Raw genomic sequence first — 14,617 nt, forward strand, 5'->3', positions numbered from 1 at the left:
GGGGCCACTCCTAAAGGGGGGGGTGCTGTCACGATCCGGGTATCTGGACGCCATTTCTTACCCATCAGATGCCTCCTAAGGCTGGCTCAGCGCTCCAGGACCGGATCCCATCTGTTATCCTAATGTTCACATTCCTGCATCCTCTCCTGTCTCTCTGAGACGCTGTCACAGTAACGCCTTATTACATCTGGCATGGCGTCTCCCGCGGCCTCCGCCGCCGTCCCTGAGCTTCTGCATGCAGAGTGTCAGAGTGGCGATTACGTCAGCCGCGGCCTCCGCTGTGTCCGCGTGGTTGGATGTGCACTTGTCAGCCTGGCGTCTCCTGTCTCCAGTGGCCGGCGCCGCCATTACTGTTTTCATTACCACATGGATTACAAACCAAACTTCCCTCCAAGTGTCTGCATGGGCGCAGCCATCTTGGATTCTGTCAGCTGATCATTTCCTCCAATCTGTTGTCAGTATTGTTAATCTGCATAATTGCCTAGCCAATCCCTTCCTTGCTGCAGGTATAAGTACACTGTGCCTGAGCAAGGAAGGCGTCAGTGCTTTGGTTGTCAAACCTAGTTCCTGTTTGTCTCTCTCCTGTGATTGTCTTCCAGGTTCCAGCTCCTGTCTCAAGACTTCCACCATAGAGACCCGCACCAGCATTCCACCTGCGGTGTAGCCTGACTCTCCAATCCATTGTGGATTCATCTGTTTCCAGCTACAACATTACCTGCTTCCAGCTCAGCTTCCAGCAGAGTACAGCTTCCCTTAAAGGGCCGGTGTCCTTTCTACACTTTACCACTCTCCACCGGTATTATTATTTTTCCGCTCTCAAGTTCTACATTTCAGTTCATATTTCATCGCTCCCAAGTTCATTTATTATTTAACTGGTTCCAGCCAGTATCCACTCCGTGCTAACAACAGTCTGGTTCCAGCCAGTATCCACAGCAGCTGTTTTATCTTCAGCAACCCAGCTTTTCCTGGAACACCAGCTGGCACAATCCTGGGTTATCTCCATTGCTACAGTCGGGCCTGGTAAGGACTTTCCATCTAGAAGATCATAAGAACTATCTCACACTACCAGTGCCCTGTGGCTCCTGCCATCCTGTAGTACCCAGGAACTGTATTTATTCTTTGCTGACTTTTTACGTTTTCTTTTACTGCTGCTGTGTTGCGGAGTTGTCATAATAAACATCATTGACTTTTATCCAAGTTGTCGTGGTCACGCCTTCGGGCAGTTATTATTCATGTTACTTACATGTCCAGGGGTCTGATACAACCTCCCAGGTTCCGGTACATCTCAGCCCCTACAACTGAGGCTGCCTCCCGTCAGCTCAGGCCCTCAGTTGTGACACTTCTTATGTAAGTGTTCAGTGATTTTAGATTTAAAATGGGTCTCACCGAACCGTCCGGTTTCGGTACCACAAACAACGTGGAATAATAACCCCTTCCCTGTTGCAGGAGGGGTACCTTGATTATCACCTGCTGAGAGTACAGCTTGTGAATTGCCTCCAGCACGGCCTCCCTGTCTAGGGGAGTTGTTGGCAAAGCTGATTTGAGGAAACGGCGAGGGGGAGACGTCTCGAATTCCAGCTTGTAACCCTGAGATACCACTTGTAGAATCCAGGGATCTACCTGTGAGCGAGCCCACTGGTCGCTGAAGTTCCGGAGACGGGCCCCCACCGCACCTGGCTCCGCCTGTGGAGCCCCAGCGTCATGCGGTGGACTTAGAGGAAGCGGGAGAGGGCTTTTGCTCCTGGGAACTGGCTGCATGGTGCAGCTTTTTCCCCCTGACTGTACCTGATAATACGGTGCTTTCTTTGGCTGTGAGGGAACATGGGGTAAAAATGTCGACTTTCCAGCAGTTGCTGTGGAGACAAGGTCCGAGAGACCCTCCCCAAACAATTCCTCACCTTTGTAAGGCAAAACCTCCATGTGCCTTTTAGAATCTGCATCACCTGTCCATTGCCATGTCCACAATACCCTCCTGGCAGATATGGACATTGCATTTACTCTAGATGCCAGCCGGCAAATATCCCTCTGGGCATCTCTCTCCATGCTGAAGCAATAGCCGATCGCAGTATAAAACCTGAGTGTGTATACACAGACTTCAGGATAGCCTCCTGCTTTCTATCTGCAGGCTCCTTTAGGGCGGCCGTATCCGGAGACGGTAGTGCCACCTTTTTTGACAAGCGTGTGAGTGCTTTATCCACCCTAGGGGATGTCTCCCAACGTGACCTATCCTCTGGCGGGAAAGGGTACGCCATTAGTAATCTTTTAGAAATCACCAGTTTCTTATCGGGGGAAGCCCACGCTTCATCACACACTTCATTCAACTCATCAGATGGGGGAAAAACCACTGGTTGCTTTTTCTCCCCAAACATAATACCCTTTTTTGTGGTACCTGGGTAAAGATCAGAAATGTGCAACACATCTTTCATTGCCGTAATCATGTAACGGATGGCCCTATTGGAATGTACCGTGGTCTCACCATCGTCGACACTGGAGTCAGTATCCGTGTCGACGTCTGTATCTGCCATCTGCGGTAGCGGGCGTTTTAGGGCCCCCGATGGCTTTTGAGACGCCTGGGCAGGCACGGGCTGAGAAGCCGGCTGTCCCACATCTGTTATGTCGTCAAACCTTTTGTGTAAGGAGTTGACACTGTCACGTACTTCCTTCCACATATCCATCCACTCAGGTGTCGACCCCGCAGGGGGTGACATCACATTTATAGGCACCTGCTCCGCCTCCACATAAGCCTCCTCATCAAACATGTCGACACAGCCGTACCGACACACCGCACACACAGGGAATGCTCTGACTGAGGACAGGACCCCACAAAGCCCTTTGGGGAGACAGAGAGAGAGTATGCCAGCACACACCAGAGCTATATATAGTGCCGGGATTTACACTACTCACAGTGATTTCCCTTATAGCTGCTTATTACACAGAATTGCGCCTAAATGTAGTGCCCCCCCTCTCTTTTTTACCCTTATGTAGTCTGAAACTGCAGGGGAGAGCCTGGGAGCGATCCTTCCAGCGGAGCTGAGAGAGGAAATGGCGCCAGTGTGCTGAGGGAGATAGCCCCGCCCCTTTTTTGGCGTACTTCTCCCGCTTTTATTAAATTAATGTGGCAGGGGTATTTTACACATATATAGCCTAGTAAGCTATATTATGTGTGTTTGCCACCTGTAAGGTACTCAAATTGCTGCCCAGGGTGACCGGAGTGTGTGGTGTGCACAGGGAGCAATGGCGCACAGCTGCAGTGCTGTGTGCTACCTTAATGAAGACAGGAGTCTTCAGCCGCCGATTTTGAGGAAGATCTTCTTGCTTCTGGCTCTGCAAGGGGGACGGCGGCGCGGCTCCGGGACCGGACGATCATGGACGGGCCCAGTGTTCGATCCCTCTGGAGCTAATGGTGTCCAGTAGCCTAAGAAGCCCAAGCTATCTGCAAGCAGGTAGGTTCGCTTCTCTCCCCTAAGTCCCTCGTAGCAGTGAGTCTGTTGCCAGCAGATCTCACTGAAAATAAAAAAACTAAAATATACTTTCTTTTTCTAGGAGCTCAGGAGAGCCCCTAGTGTGCATCCAGCTCAGCCGGGCACAAAATTCTAACTGAGGTCTGGAGGAGGGTCATAGCATACCTCCCAACTGTCCCGATTTTCGCGGGACAGTCCCGTTTTTTGGGGACTGTCCCGTTGTCCCACCCGCGGGCCACAGTGTCCCGCGGTGGGGCGGGTCAGTTGGGAGGTTCTGTCAATTGCTGCTCTGCTTAACAGAGCAGCGGTGAATAGACGCTGTGCGCATGCGCACAGCGTCTATTCAGTGGAGTCAGAGGGAGAGGGAGCATGCCAGCGGCTCACAGAGCGCTGGGCATGCCCCCTCAGTGACGAAAACGGAGGCGTAGCTCGCGATCGCGGGTCCTCCCGCGAAGCCACGCCCCTTCCCATAGGTCACGCCCCCTTTTCGGGAGCGCGCGCGACGTAGCCGCGCGAGTGTCCCGCTCCGCAAAGAAGCAAAGTTGGGAGGTATGGTCATAGTGGGAGGAGCCAGTGCACACCAGGTAGTCCTAAAGCTTTCTTTAGTTGTGCCCAGTCTCCTGCGGAGCCGCTATTCCCCATGGTCCTTACGGAGTTCCCAGCATCCACTAGGACGTCAGAGAAAGGGGTATTAGTCAAAATGGGTGGCACTGCAAATTAGGCACGGTATCAGATAAGGCTCGACACAATAGTCTTGGCACCCAGCAACGCATATTAAAATCGGACTTCTGATACAGCACTGCATGTATAAATGGTCAGCAGTTATCGTTCTGCATACTGTACTTGTCTTTCCCAAAAATAAGACACTGCATAGTTTTCAGATCTGTTCCTATTCTGTTTCAGTTTAATGTACTGTAGGCTGTTATCAACTACCTATTGTTCCCTACTTACTGCTGGAACACAAGCAAAAGTAAACAGGATAGATTTATTCTAATTGTTTTACAGAAGCCCTGATGTGAGAATCTAGTCCAGGGAAGTACAGACTGAGGAAGTTGATAGATAGATAAGACTGCCATATATAGCTATCACATGTAAAAATACATCCAAGGCATATATCTCTAAACGTAAACCTTATCTCAACTGAGCACGCATAGGCGGTGTAGATTTATTATTTTGATGATCATGTTCCTTTAGCTTGTTGTGGATACCAATATGATTTTATGGGTTTGACAATGGTGTAATCTAGTTCTTTTTCTGGGTGCACCAGCAAGCCGACACTGCTCTGGTTTGGCTGTTGAAATGTATGTGAAATGTAATAACCTTGAAGCATAGAGTGTACAGCAGTAGGTAAGAGAGCGAAGAAATAGGTTTAGACACACATTTCTGAGGAATTCTGTTACATACACGGATGTTGTCAAATGATGTCTTGCTTGTGATGTCATACAACAGGAGCAGAGCTGGGGGTAGGAGAGAAAAGTATCAGCATCAGTTACTCTCTGTGGGGTACATTTACTAAGGTATGAGTTTTTTTTTTTAGAAGTGGAGATAGCAACCAATCAGATTCTAGCTATTATCTTCTAGAAACAGCTAGATAAATGTAAAGTGTAATCCGATTGGTTGCTATGGGCAACATCTCCACTTCTAAAAAAAACCTCCACCTTAGTAAATTTACCCCTGTATGTTTTTCAGAGATCGATAAATTCACTCACCCTGTGCATCTCTGTAATAAGCATGTGTGACACTCCGAAAGCGCTCCTGACCAGCCGTGTCCCAGATCTGCAGAATGTTATGCATGACACATTAGACAGTGCGCCTCATCTTGCATGCTACTTTTGCGCATATAAAGCAGAAAAGGATCCTTGTGCAAGAGATAATCAGTATGGTTAGTGTGTCCTACTACAGTCGATTTTAATCAATTCCAAAATGATAAAAATCAATCAACAACAATGTTGTTTTTGAGAGGCTAAATTGCACATTTACTAACACTTAAATCGATATAAAAAAAATAAACAATTGGCTGTAAGTAAATGTGCAATGTAGCCCCTGAAAAACACAACATCAATTTTGACCACTATTTACAGCAGATGTATTATCCTACGCCATGCTGCAATAGAAAAATAGAGAGGGAAGTTGAGAAGCAAGAATAGAAGAGAACATGTTACCAAATAAATCCTTGTTCCACGTATTTATCACCAATATTAAACTGTAATTAAGTAACAGACACAAAAAGGAACATTTATCAAAGAGCAGTTTTGCAAAACCACACATATCTTGGAGATTTTATATGCAGTTTTGAAAATGGCTAAAGTGTTTTTATACAACATGGGGGGTAAATCCAAGTTGATCGCAGCAGGAATTTTTATAGCAATTGGGCAAAACCATGTGCACTGCAGGGGAGACAGATTTAACATGTGCAGAGAGAGAGAGATTTGGGTGTGGTGTGTCCAATCTGCAATCTAATTTGCAGTGTAAAAATAAAGCAGCCAGTATTTACCCTGCACAGAAACAAAATAACCCACCCAAATCTAACTCTCTCTGCAAATGTTATATCTGCCTCCCCTGCAGTGCACATGGTTTTGCCCAACTGCTAAAAAATTTCCTTCTGCGATCAACTTGGAATTACCCCCATGGTTTGAAACAGTGATGTGCAGTGAGGTGAGGCAGAGCCTTTCCTGTCATACTAACGTATAAGCCAGAGTTTTGACTTTATAAAGTATATGAAAAATACAAAGAATATTTTAGAAATATCTTCTTTGTATTATTCTAATAATTTTTATGGTCAAAACTCTGAAGTAAAAAACTATGACAGGTGAGACACTGCCTATATCTTTTCCGCACATCTCTGATCAAAACTCAACAATTTTCCAGCAGTATATACTGCTGCATCTGTGTATAATGCCCACATGAACCATTTGGCTCATATATTGTGTGTAAATCTGGCTCTGGTACTAGGCAGTGCCTCCTGTGCTATTTACCTCACCGAATGTCCCTGGTTTGAAGCCATCACGTCAAAACGCGAACAACCAGTGGACATTTTTTTTTTTTATTTGAGACATGCATCCAGTGAGAAAGTGGAAACCACCTGCAGTGATCTTTCTGATCTCTCTAGTGGGTAAATTTACTAAGATGGGAGTTCTATTTAAGATGGGATGTTGCCCATAGCAACCAATCAGATTCTACTTCTCATTTATCTAGCACCTTCTAAAATATAATACCTGAAATCTGATTGGTTGCTATGGGCAACATAACTTCTTAAACAGAACTCCCATCTTAGTAAATTTACCCCTAGGTGTGGCGGGCAGAACGTTCCTCAGGTCCCCCTACAGGACCAGGCCGGTGCTGAATAGCACTGGGATGTTCCTAAACTGAAGTGGATAATTTACATCTGGTTTTATCATCTGGTTTTGAATAAACCACATAGAGTTTAGGGGACTTACATTGCATGCAGTTTGGGGTTTCAGTCTCCAAACCACAAGACAGCAAATACCGCAGTTTGGACCTGAAAACTGCATGCAAGGTGTGAAGATTTCAAACCCGCACTTTGATAAAATAAACCCATAGATTTAGCAAATACACAGGTCTGAACACAGCGCATAATTTCCCTTAATATGGCAAAGCTAGACATGGGATGCAGAGAGGTTTCATCACAGACGTGATCAGCAGAATACCTAATTTTCCCTCTTACCACCTACACAGATGACTTTGGGCCTGATTCACAGTATGCCAATGTTTGCACACTTGGCCAATTTTTCTTTGTACTGCGCAGTTGTCTGAACACAATAAGCATGTGTTGCAGTGGTTTATCTACAGCGGTCAGAGTGAGATTTTCGGACATAGAGTGGCTTACAGGCAGTGTGCATTTATGGGCAGTAATGGGGTGGCTAGTTAAACATAGACATGCTGCAAAATGTTTTGTGGGTGTGTCGCAGCCAGTCACTCTGTGCACAATTGCAACGGTTCCAGCGGATTAGTTCTGATGTACATTCTGAGCAGGAAAAAGAGGAGAATTATTCTCCATAAGGCTGCTCAGAAGCTCAATGGTATAACCGATGATGCATCTTTGGATGTATGTGGCGGATTGCAGATGCAGCCGGTGGGCGTGTCTATGTAGATTCCTTAGCTGCAGCATTAGCATATATTTGCAGTACTGCTGCATGCAAAAAAATAGGATTTTAATACCTACCGGTAAATCCTTTTCTCTTAGTCCGTAGACGATGCTTCAAGAACCATGGGGTATAGACGGGATCCGCAGGAGACATGGGCACTTTAAGACTTTAAATGAGGTGTGAACTGGCTCTTCCCTCTATGCCCCTCCTCCAGACTCCAGTTATAGGAACTGTGCCCAGGGAGACGGACATTTTGAGGAAAAGGATTTATTTAATTTTTAAACTAAGGTAAGATACATACCAGCTCACACCTCAAACACGTCGTACAACATGGCATTCAACAACAACGCATGCAACGGCATGAATAACATCAGCCACAGACTGATTGAACTCAACACAACATGTGTATAACCATAACCAATAACTGCAGATACAGCCCGCACTGGGACGGGCGCCCAGCATCCTCTACGGACTAAGAGAAAAGGATTTACCGGTAGGTATTAAAATCCTATTTTCTCATACGTCCTAGAGGATGCTTCAAGAACCATGGGATTTATACCAAAGCTCCAGAACGGGCGGGAGAGTGCGGATGACTCTGCAGCACCGATTGACCAAACAAGAGGTCCTCCTCAGCCAGGGTATCAAACTTGTAAAATTTCGCAAAAGTGTTTGATCCCGACCAAGTAGCTGCTCGGCAAAGCTGTAATGTCGAGACCCCTCGGGCAGCCGCCCCGGATGAGCCCACCTTTCTGGTAGAGTGGGCCTTTACTGATTTCGGGAACGGCAATCCCGCCGTAGAATGAGCCTGCTGAATCGTATTACAGATCCAGCGTGCAATAGTCTGCTTAGAAGCAGGAGCCCCAATCTTGTTGGGAGCCCACAGGACAAACAGAGCCTCTGTTTTCCTAATCTGAGCCGTTCTGGCGACATAGATTTTCAACGCTCTGACCACATCGAGAGACTTCGATTTCGCCAAGATGTCAGTAGCCACTGGCACCACAATAGGCTGGTTTACGTGAAACGATGAAACCACTTTTGGCAGAAATTGCTGACGAGTTCTCAACTCTAGCTCTGTCTGCATGGAAGATTAAATAGGGGCTTTTGTGAGACAAAGCCGCCAATTCAGACACACGCCTTGCGGATGCCAAGGCCAACATCATGACTACTTTCCAAGTAAGGAATTTCAACTCAACCTTACGTAAAGGTTCAAACCAATGAGATTGCAGGAACTGCAACACCACGTTAAGATCCCATGGTGCCACTGGGGGCACAAAGGGAGGTTGGATATGCAGCACGCCTTTCACGAAGGTCTATACTTCTGGAAGGGAGGCCAATTCTTTCTGAAAGAAAATTGATAAGGCCGAAATTTGTACTTTAATGGAGCCTAACTTTAGGCCCGCATCCACACCTGCTTGCAAAAAATGGAGCAAACGCCCCAGCTGAAATTCTTCCGTAGGAGTCTTCTTGGATTCACACCAAGACACATATTTTCTCCAAATACGGTGGTAATGCTTCACCGTTACTGCTTTTTGTAGCCTGAAGTAGTGTGGGAATGACTTCACTGGGAATACCCTTTCGGGCTAGGATTTGGCGTTCAACCGCCATGCCGTCAAACGCAGCCGCGGTAAGTCTTGATACACGCACGGTCCTTGCTGTAAGAGGTCCTCTCGTAGAGGAAGAGGCCAGGGATCTTCTATGAGTAATTCTTGAAGATCCGGATACCAGGCCCTCCTTGGCCAGTCCGGAACAATGAGTATCGCCTGAACCCGTGTTCTTCTTATGATTTTTATCACCTTTGGAATGAGTGGAAGTGGAGGGAACACATAGACCGACTGAAAAACCCACGGTGTCACCAGGGCGTCCACTGCTATTGCTTGAGGGTCCCTCGACCTGGAACAATATCTCTGAAGTTTCTTGTTGAGGCGAGACGCCATCATGTCTATTTGAGGAATTCCCCAACGACTTGTCACTTCTGCAAAGACCTCTTGATGAAGACCCCACTCTCCTGGATGGAGATCGTGTCTGCTGAGGAAGTCTGCTTCCCAGTTGTCCACTCCTGGAATGAAGACTGCTGACAGAGCGCTTGCATGTTTCTCCGCCCAGCGAAGAACTTTTGTGTCCTCCGCCATCGCCGCTCTGCTCTTTGTTTCGCCCTGGCGGTTTATGTACGCCACTGCTGTTATGTTGTCTGGCTGAATCAAGAGGTGCAGACCGCGAAGAAGATGTTCCGCTCGCAGAAGGCAGTTGTAAATGGCCCTTAATTCCAGAATGTTTATGTGCAGACAAGCTTCCTGGCTTGACCATTTTCCCTGGAAATTTTTCCTGTGTGACTGCTCCCCAGCCTCGGAGACTTGCATCTGTGGTCACCAGGATCCAATCCTGAATCCCGAACCTGCGTCCCTCTAGGAGGTGAGAACTGTGCAGCCACCACAGGAGAGAGATTCTGGTCCTGGAAGAATCAGAATCCGCTTTATTGGCCAGGTATACTTGCGTATACTAGGAATTTGTTTTCACTTTACAGTGCAGCAGACACAAAGGGAACAAGTAAACAGGAAGCGGGGACATATGCAGTCTTCAGATAAGGAAACCATAGGGAACAGAGTGATCATTACATGCAGAAAAATACAGTGGAGCGACAGGGCGGTCTACCAGGGGGTTGGATGGTCAGGAGTTCAGCAGGAGGACTGCTTGAGGAAAGAAGCTTTTGAGGCTTCTGTTGGATCTGGTGGGGATGGCCCTGTATCGTCTGCCAGATGGCAGCAGGTTGAGCATGCCATGACTAGGGTGAAGCGGGTCCTTAACTATTCTAGTTGCCCGTTTTTTGGCTCTGGACAGATACAGATCATGGACAGGGGGAAGGTCCGCTCCGATGATCTTCTCAACTGACCTTACCACTCTTTGGAGCCTGCGTTTATCTCTCTCACTGGCGGAACTATACCAGACGATTATCGAGGAGCACAGCACAGATTCTACAATTGCGGAGTAGAAGAGGAGCAGGAGCTTCTGTGGGATATTGAACTTCTTAAGTTGCCTTAGGAAGAACAGCCTTTCCAATGATGGCCTTTGCATTGAGCCCCCATTTGAGATCTCGGGAGATTGTGGTCCCCAGGAACTTGAAGGAGTCCACTAGCGACACCATGCTGTCGGCTATGATTAGTGGGGGAACTCCAACTGGCTTCTTCCTAAAGTCCACTACCATCTCAACAGTTTTGAGTGGGTTGAGCTCGAGGTTGTTGTAGCTACACCACCAGGCCAGCCGGTCCACTTCCTGTCTGTACGCCGATTCGTTCCCACCTTTTACGAGGCCGATGACGGTGGTGTCATCAGCAAATTTTATGCTCTTAACTGACTGCGACTCGGAGGAGCAGTCGTTGGTATACAGAGAGAAGAGCAGGGGTGAGAGGACACTGCCCTGAGGGGCCCCAGTACTGATGGACATTGCTTCGGAGGAGAATTCTCCCGCTTTGACCACCTGTTTTCTTTCGGACAGAAAGTCAACAATCCAGGAACAGGTAGCTTCTGGTATCCCTTGGCGGAGAAGTTTGGGGTAGAGAATGCTGGGGACGATTGTGTTGAAGGCTGAGCTGAAGTCGACAAACAGGACCCTCACATAGGTACCGGGCGCATCCAGATGCTGCAGAATGTAGTGCAGGCCCAGGTTGACATCGTCCTCAACGCACAGATTCCCTCGGTAGGTGAACTGAAGGGGGTCTAATTGGGTGCCGGTCACAGCTTTTAGGTGGTTCAGTACCAGGCGCTCGAACACTTTCATGACCACAGACGTCAGTGCTATCGGCCTGTAGTCATTTAGGCTTGTGATGGTAGGTTTCTTTGGGACCGGAACAATTGTGGAGCTTTTGAGGCAGGAGGGAACTTTGCACAGTTGTAGCGATTTGTTGAATAACCTGGCGAATATGGGGGCAAGCTGACCAGCGCATGATCTCAGGGAGGAGGGCAACACTCCGTCAGGACCCGGAGCCTTCCTGGAATTGACCCTCTTGAGCATCTCCTCCACCTCCACGCTGGCAATCTGCAATACCTGGGGTCGGCAACCGGAGGGGAGATCAGTAGGGTTGAGGTGGTTTGGTTCGCAGGGGTCGTTTTTGTTAAACCTGCAATAGAAGAGGTTCAGCTCATCTGTTAGCTCCTGGTGCATGGCAGAGTGCTTTGGTGGTTTCTTGTAGTTGGTGATGGCCTGCAATCCTTTCCAAACGGATACGGGGTCATTAGTTGAGAGATCGTTTGCCAGCTTGTCCGAGAACTGCTTTTTAGCCATCCTGATTCCTTTCGTTAGTGAGTTCCTAGCGCTGTTGAATAGTGCTCTGTCGCCACTGCTGTATGCCTTCTCTTTGGCCCGGCGAAGACGCCTGAGCTGGGTGTTGAACCATGGTTTGTTGTTGTTGTAGGTGCGATAGGTCTTGGTAGGAATACACGTGTCCTCACAGAATCTGATATAGGATGTTATGGTATCAGTCAGGTCATTCAGATCAGTTGCTGAAGCTTCGAAGACCTCCCAGTCTGTGCAGTCGAAGCAGGCCTGGAGCTCCAGCTTAGCCTCGTTGGTCCATTTCTTGACCGTTCTGACCACAGGCTTAGCCGCCTTCAGCTTCTGTGTATATGTGGGGAGAAGGTGGACAAGGCAGTGGTCAGACAGACCAAGAGCGGCACGAGGGATTGACCGGAAGGCAGACTTGAGGGTGGTGTAGCAGTGGTCCAGGATGCGCCCTTCCCTGGTGGGGCACGTCACTTGATGTTTGAACTTGGGTAGTTCCTGACTTAGGTTTGTCCTGTTGAAGTCGCCCAGCACGAGAAGCGAAGAGTCCGGGTGTTTTTGCTCTATGTTTGATATGCAGCCGGTCAGGTGATGCAGGGCTTCATTAGCGCAGGCTTGCGGGGGGATGTACACTCCCACGAGGACTATTGAGGCAAATTCCGGGGAGAATAAAAGGGGTTGCAGTTGATACATAGCATCTTCAGGTGGGGGCTGCATGATTTGCCTAGGATCGTGACATTGGTGCACCACCTTTCGTTGATGTAGAAATAGATGCCACCACCTTTCGATTTTCCAGAGAGTTCCTTGGAGCGGTCGGCTCTGTAGAGACCAAAGCCCGGCAGGGACGCTGGGGGGTCGGTAATGAGATCATCCAGCCACGTCTCCGTGAAGCAAAGGACCGACGACCCAGCAATGCCTGACCGCGCACTGCCCAGGAGGAGGGACAGTTCGTCGAGCTTGTTCGCTAGTGAGTGCACGTTTGAGAGCAGGATCACAGGGAGTGCTGACCGGTGCGCCCCTTCCGACGCCACTTCACAAGGGCACCCGCGCGACTGCCTCTCATTCTAACCCAAGGTCTCCTGCGAGGGCCGATGTTGGGACTTCCATGATGGTGACGGGGGTCGCGTGCCACGGGGGCACTCGCCAGGATATTCGTGCAGGGATAGTCTACTTGGGGGCTGTAGTCGCTGCGGCATTTGGGCCCTCCTCTACTGACTCGGGTGTCGCCTCTGTCTGCGCAGCCGCGGAGTGCACCTCTGTGGGATCTTCTGCATGGGCAACGGGAGGTAGTGACATCTGGTCTGGGTGGTGCGGAGGGGGTGGCGCTGCTGCATCTGGGGGCTGCTGCCATGCCGGCATAGGGCCAGGACTCACTGGGGCATTGACCGTGTTGGCTGGGTGAAGCGCCATGACAAGGGGGGGCCGTGGCCAGGTCGGCAGAAGGCTGGAGCCTGTTTTGGCTGCTAGACTGGGGGGGGGGGGGGGGGGGGGCGCAGCCGGACTGGTACAAAGCCTTGACTCACCAGGGATTATCACCAGGTATAGGATTATTTTCCGGTGCATGTACAGGTGAGACCCGGACCACCTGTCCAACAGGTCCCACTGAAACACTCTGGCATGAAACCTGCCAAACTGAATGGCCTCGTAGGCCGCCACCATCTTCTCCAGCAACAGAGTGCATTGAAGAATCGACACTCTTGCCGATTTCAGAATCTGTTTTACCATGTTCTGTATTTCCAGAGCCTATTCCACTGAAATAAATACTCTCTGTAATTCTGTATCCAGAATCCTACCCAAGAATGACAGCCGTGTTGTCGGAACCAACTGTGATTTTGTCAAGTTTAGGAGCCAACCATGTTGTCGCAGAATTGTCAGGGAGAGCGTAACGTTTTTCAGTAATTGCTCCTTGGATCTCGCCTTTATCAGGAGATCGTCCAAGTACGGGATAATTGTGATTCCCTGCTTGCACAGGAGAACCATCATTTCCGCCATAACCTTGGTGAAAATCCTCGGAGCCGTAGACAGACCAAACGGCAACGTCTGAAATTGGTAATGACAATCCTGAACAGCAAACCTCAGATAAGCCTGATGTGGAGGATATATGGGGACGTGTAAGTAGGCATCCTTTATGTCGACCGACACCATAAAATCCCCCTCCTCCAGACTGGAGATAACTGCTCGGAGAGATTCCATCTTGAATTTTAATTTTTTTAGATAGAAATTGAGGGATTTTAGGTTCAGAATCGGTCTGACTGAGCCATCCGGCTTCGGGACCACGAACAGGCTCGAATAAAAGCCTTCCCCCTGTTGTGACGGGGGTACCGTGACAATGACTTGATTTTGACACAGCTTTAGTATTGCAGCGCATACTACCTCTCTTTCTGGAAGAGAAGCTGGCAAGGACGATTTGAAAAATCGGTGAGGGGGCACGTCTTGAAACTCCAATATGTACCCTTGGGCTACTATTTCCAATACCCAAGGATCCAGGGCCGAGCGAACCCAGAGCTGACTGAAGAGTTGGAGACGTGCCCCCACCGGTGCGGACTCCCGCAGAGGAGCCCCAGCATCATGCAGTGGATTTAGTAGAAGCCGGGGAGGACTTCTGCTCTTGGGAACTTGCCACAGCCTGTGACCTTTTTCCCCTTCCTCTTCGGTCGGAAGGAAGGAAGGAAGGAAGGAAGGAAGGAAGGAAGGAAGGAAGTCGTCCTTTTTTGTATTTATTGGGCCGAAAGGACTGCATTTGATAGTGGGGTGTTTTCTTTTGATGTGCAGGAACA

General features: G+C 48.8%; 1 protein-coding gene across 7 annotated transcripts in view; it reads right to left on the reverse strand.

The window, feature by feature from the left end:
* The window catches only part of RAB37 (RAB37, member RAS oncogene family), a 286,286-nt gene that overhangs the window by 111,353 nt on the left and 160,316 nt on the right, over positions 1-14,617 (reverse strand). For all 7 annotated transcript variants that reach the window (XM_063960687.1, XM_063960686.1, XM_063960692.1 and 4 more), the window contains 2 exons: positions 5,171-5,237; positions 4,866-4,918 (listed from right to left, as the gene is read on the reverse strand). In XM_063960687.1, coding sequence (XP_063816757.1) covers positions 4,866-4,918; positions 5,171-5,237 — 120 coding nt within the window. The remainder of the gene's footprint in view (positions 1-4,865; positions 4,919-5,170; positions 5,238-14,617) is intronic.

Source organism: Pseudophryne corroboree, chromosome 3 (genome assembly GCF_028390025.1).
Source record: "Pseudophryne corroboree isolate aPseCor3 chromosome 3, aPseCor3.hap2, whole genome shotgun sequence".
NCBI lineage: Eukaryota > Metazoa > Chordata > Amphibia > Anura > Myobatrachidae > Pseudophryne > Pseudophryne corroboree.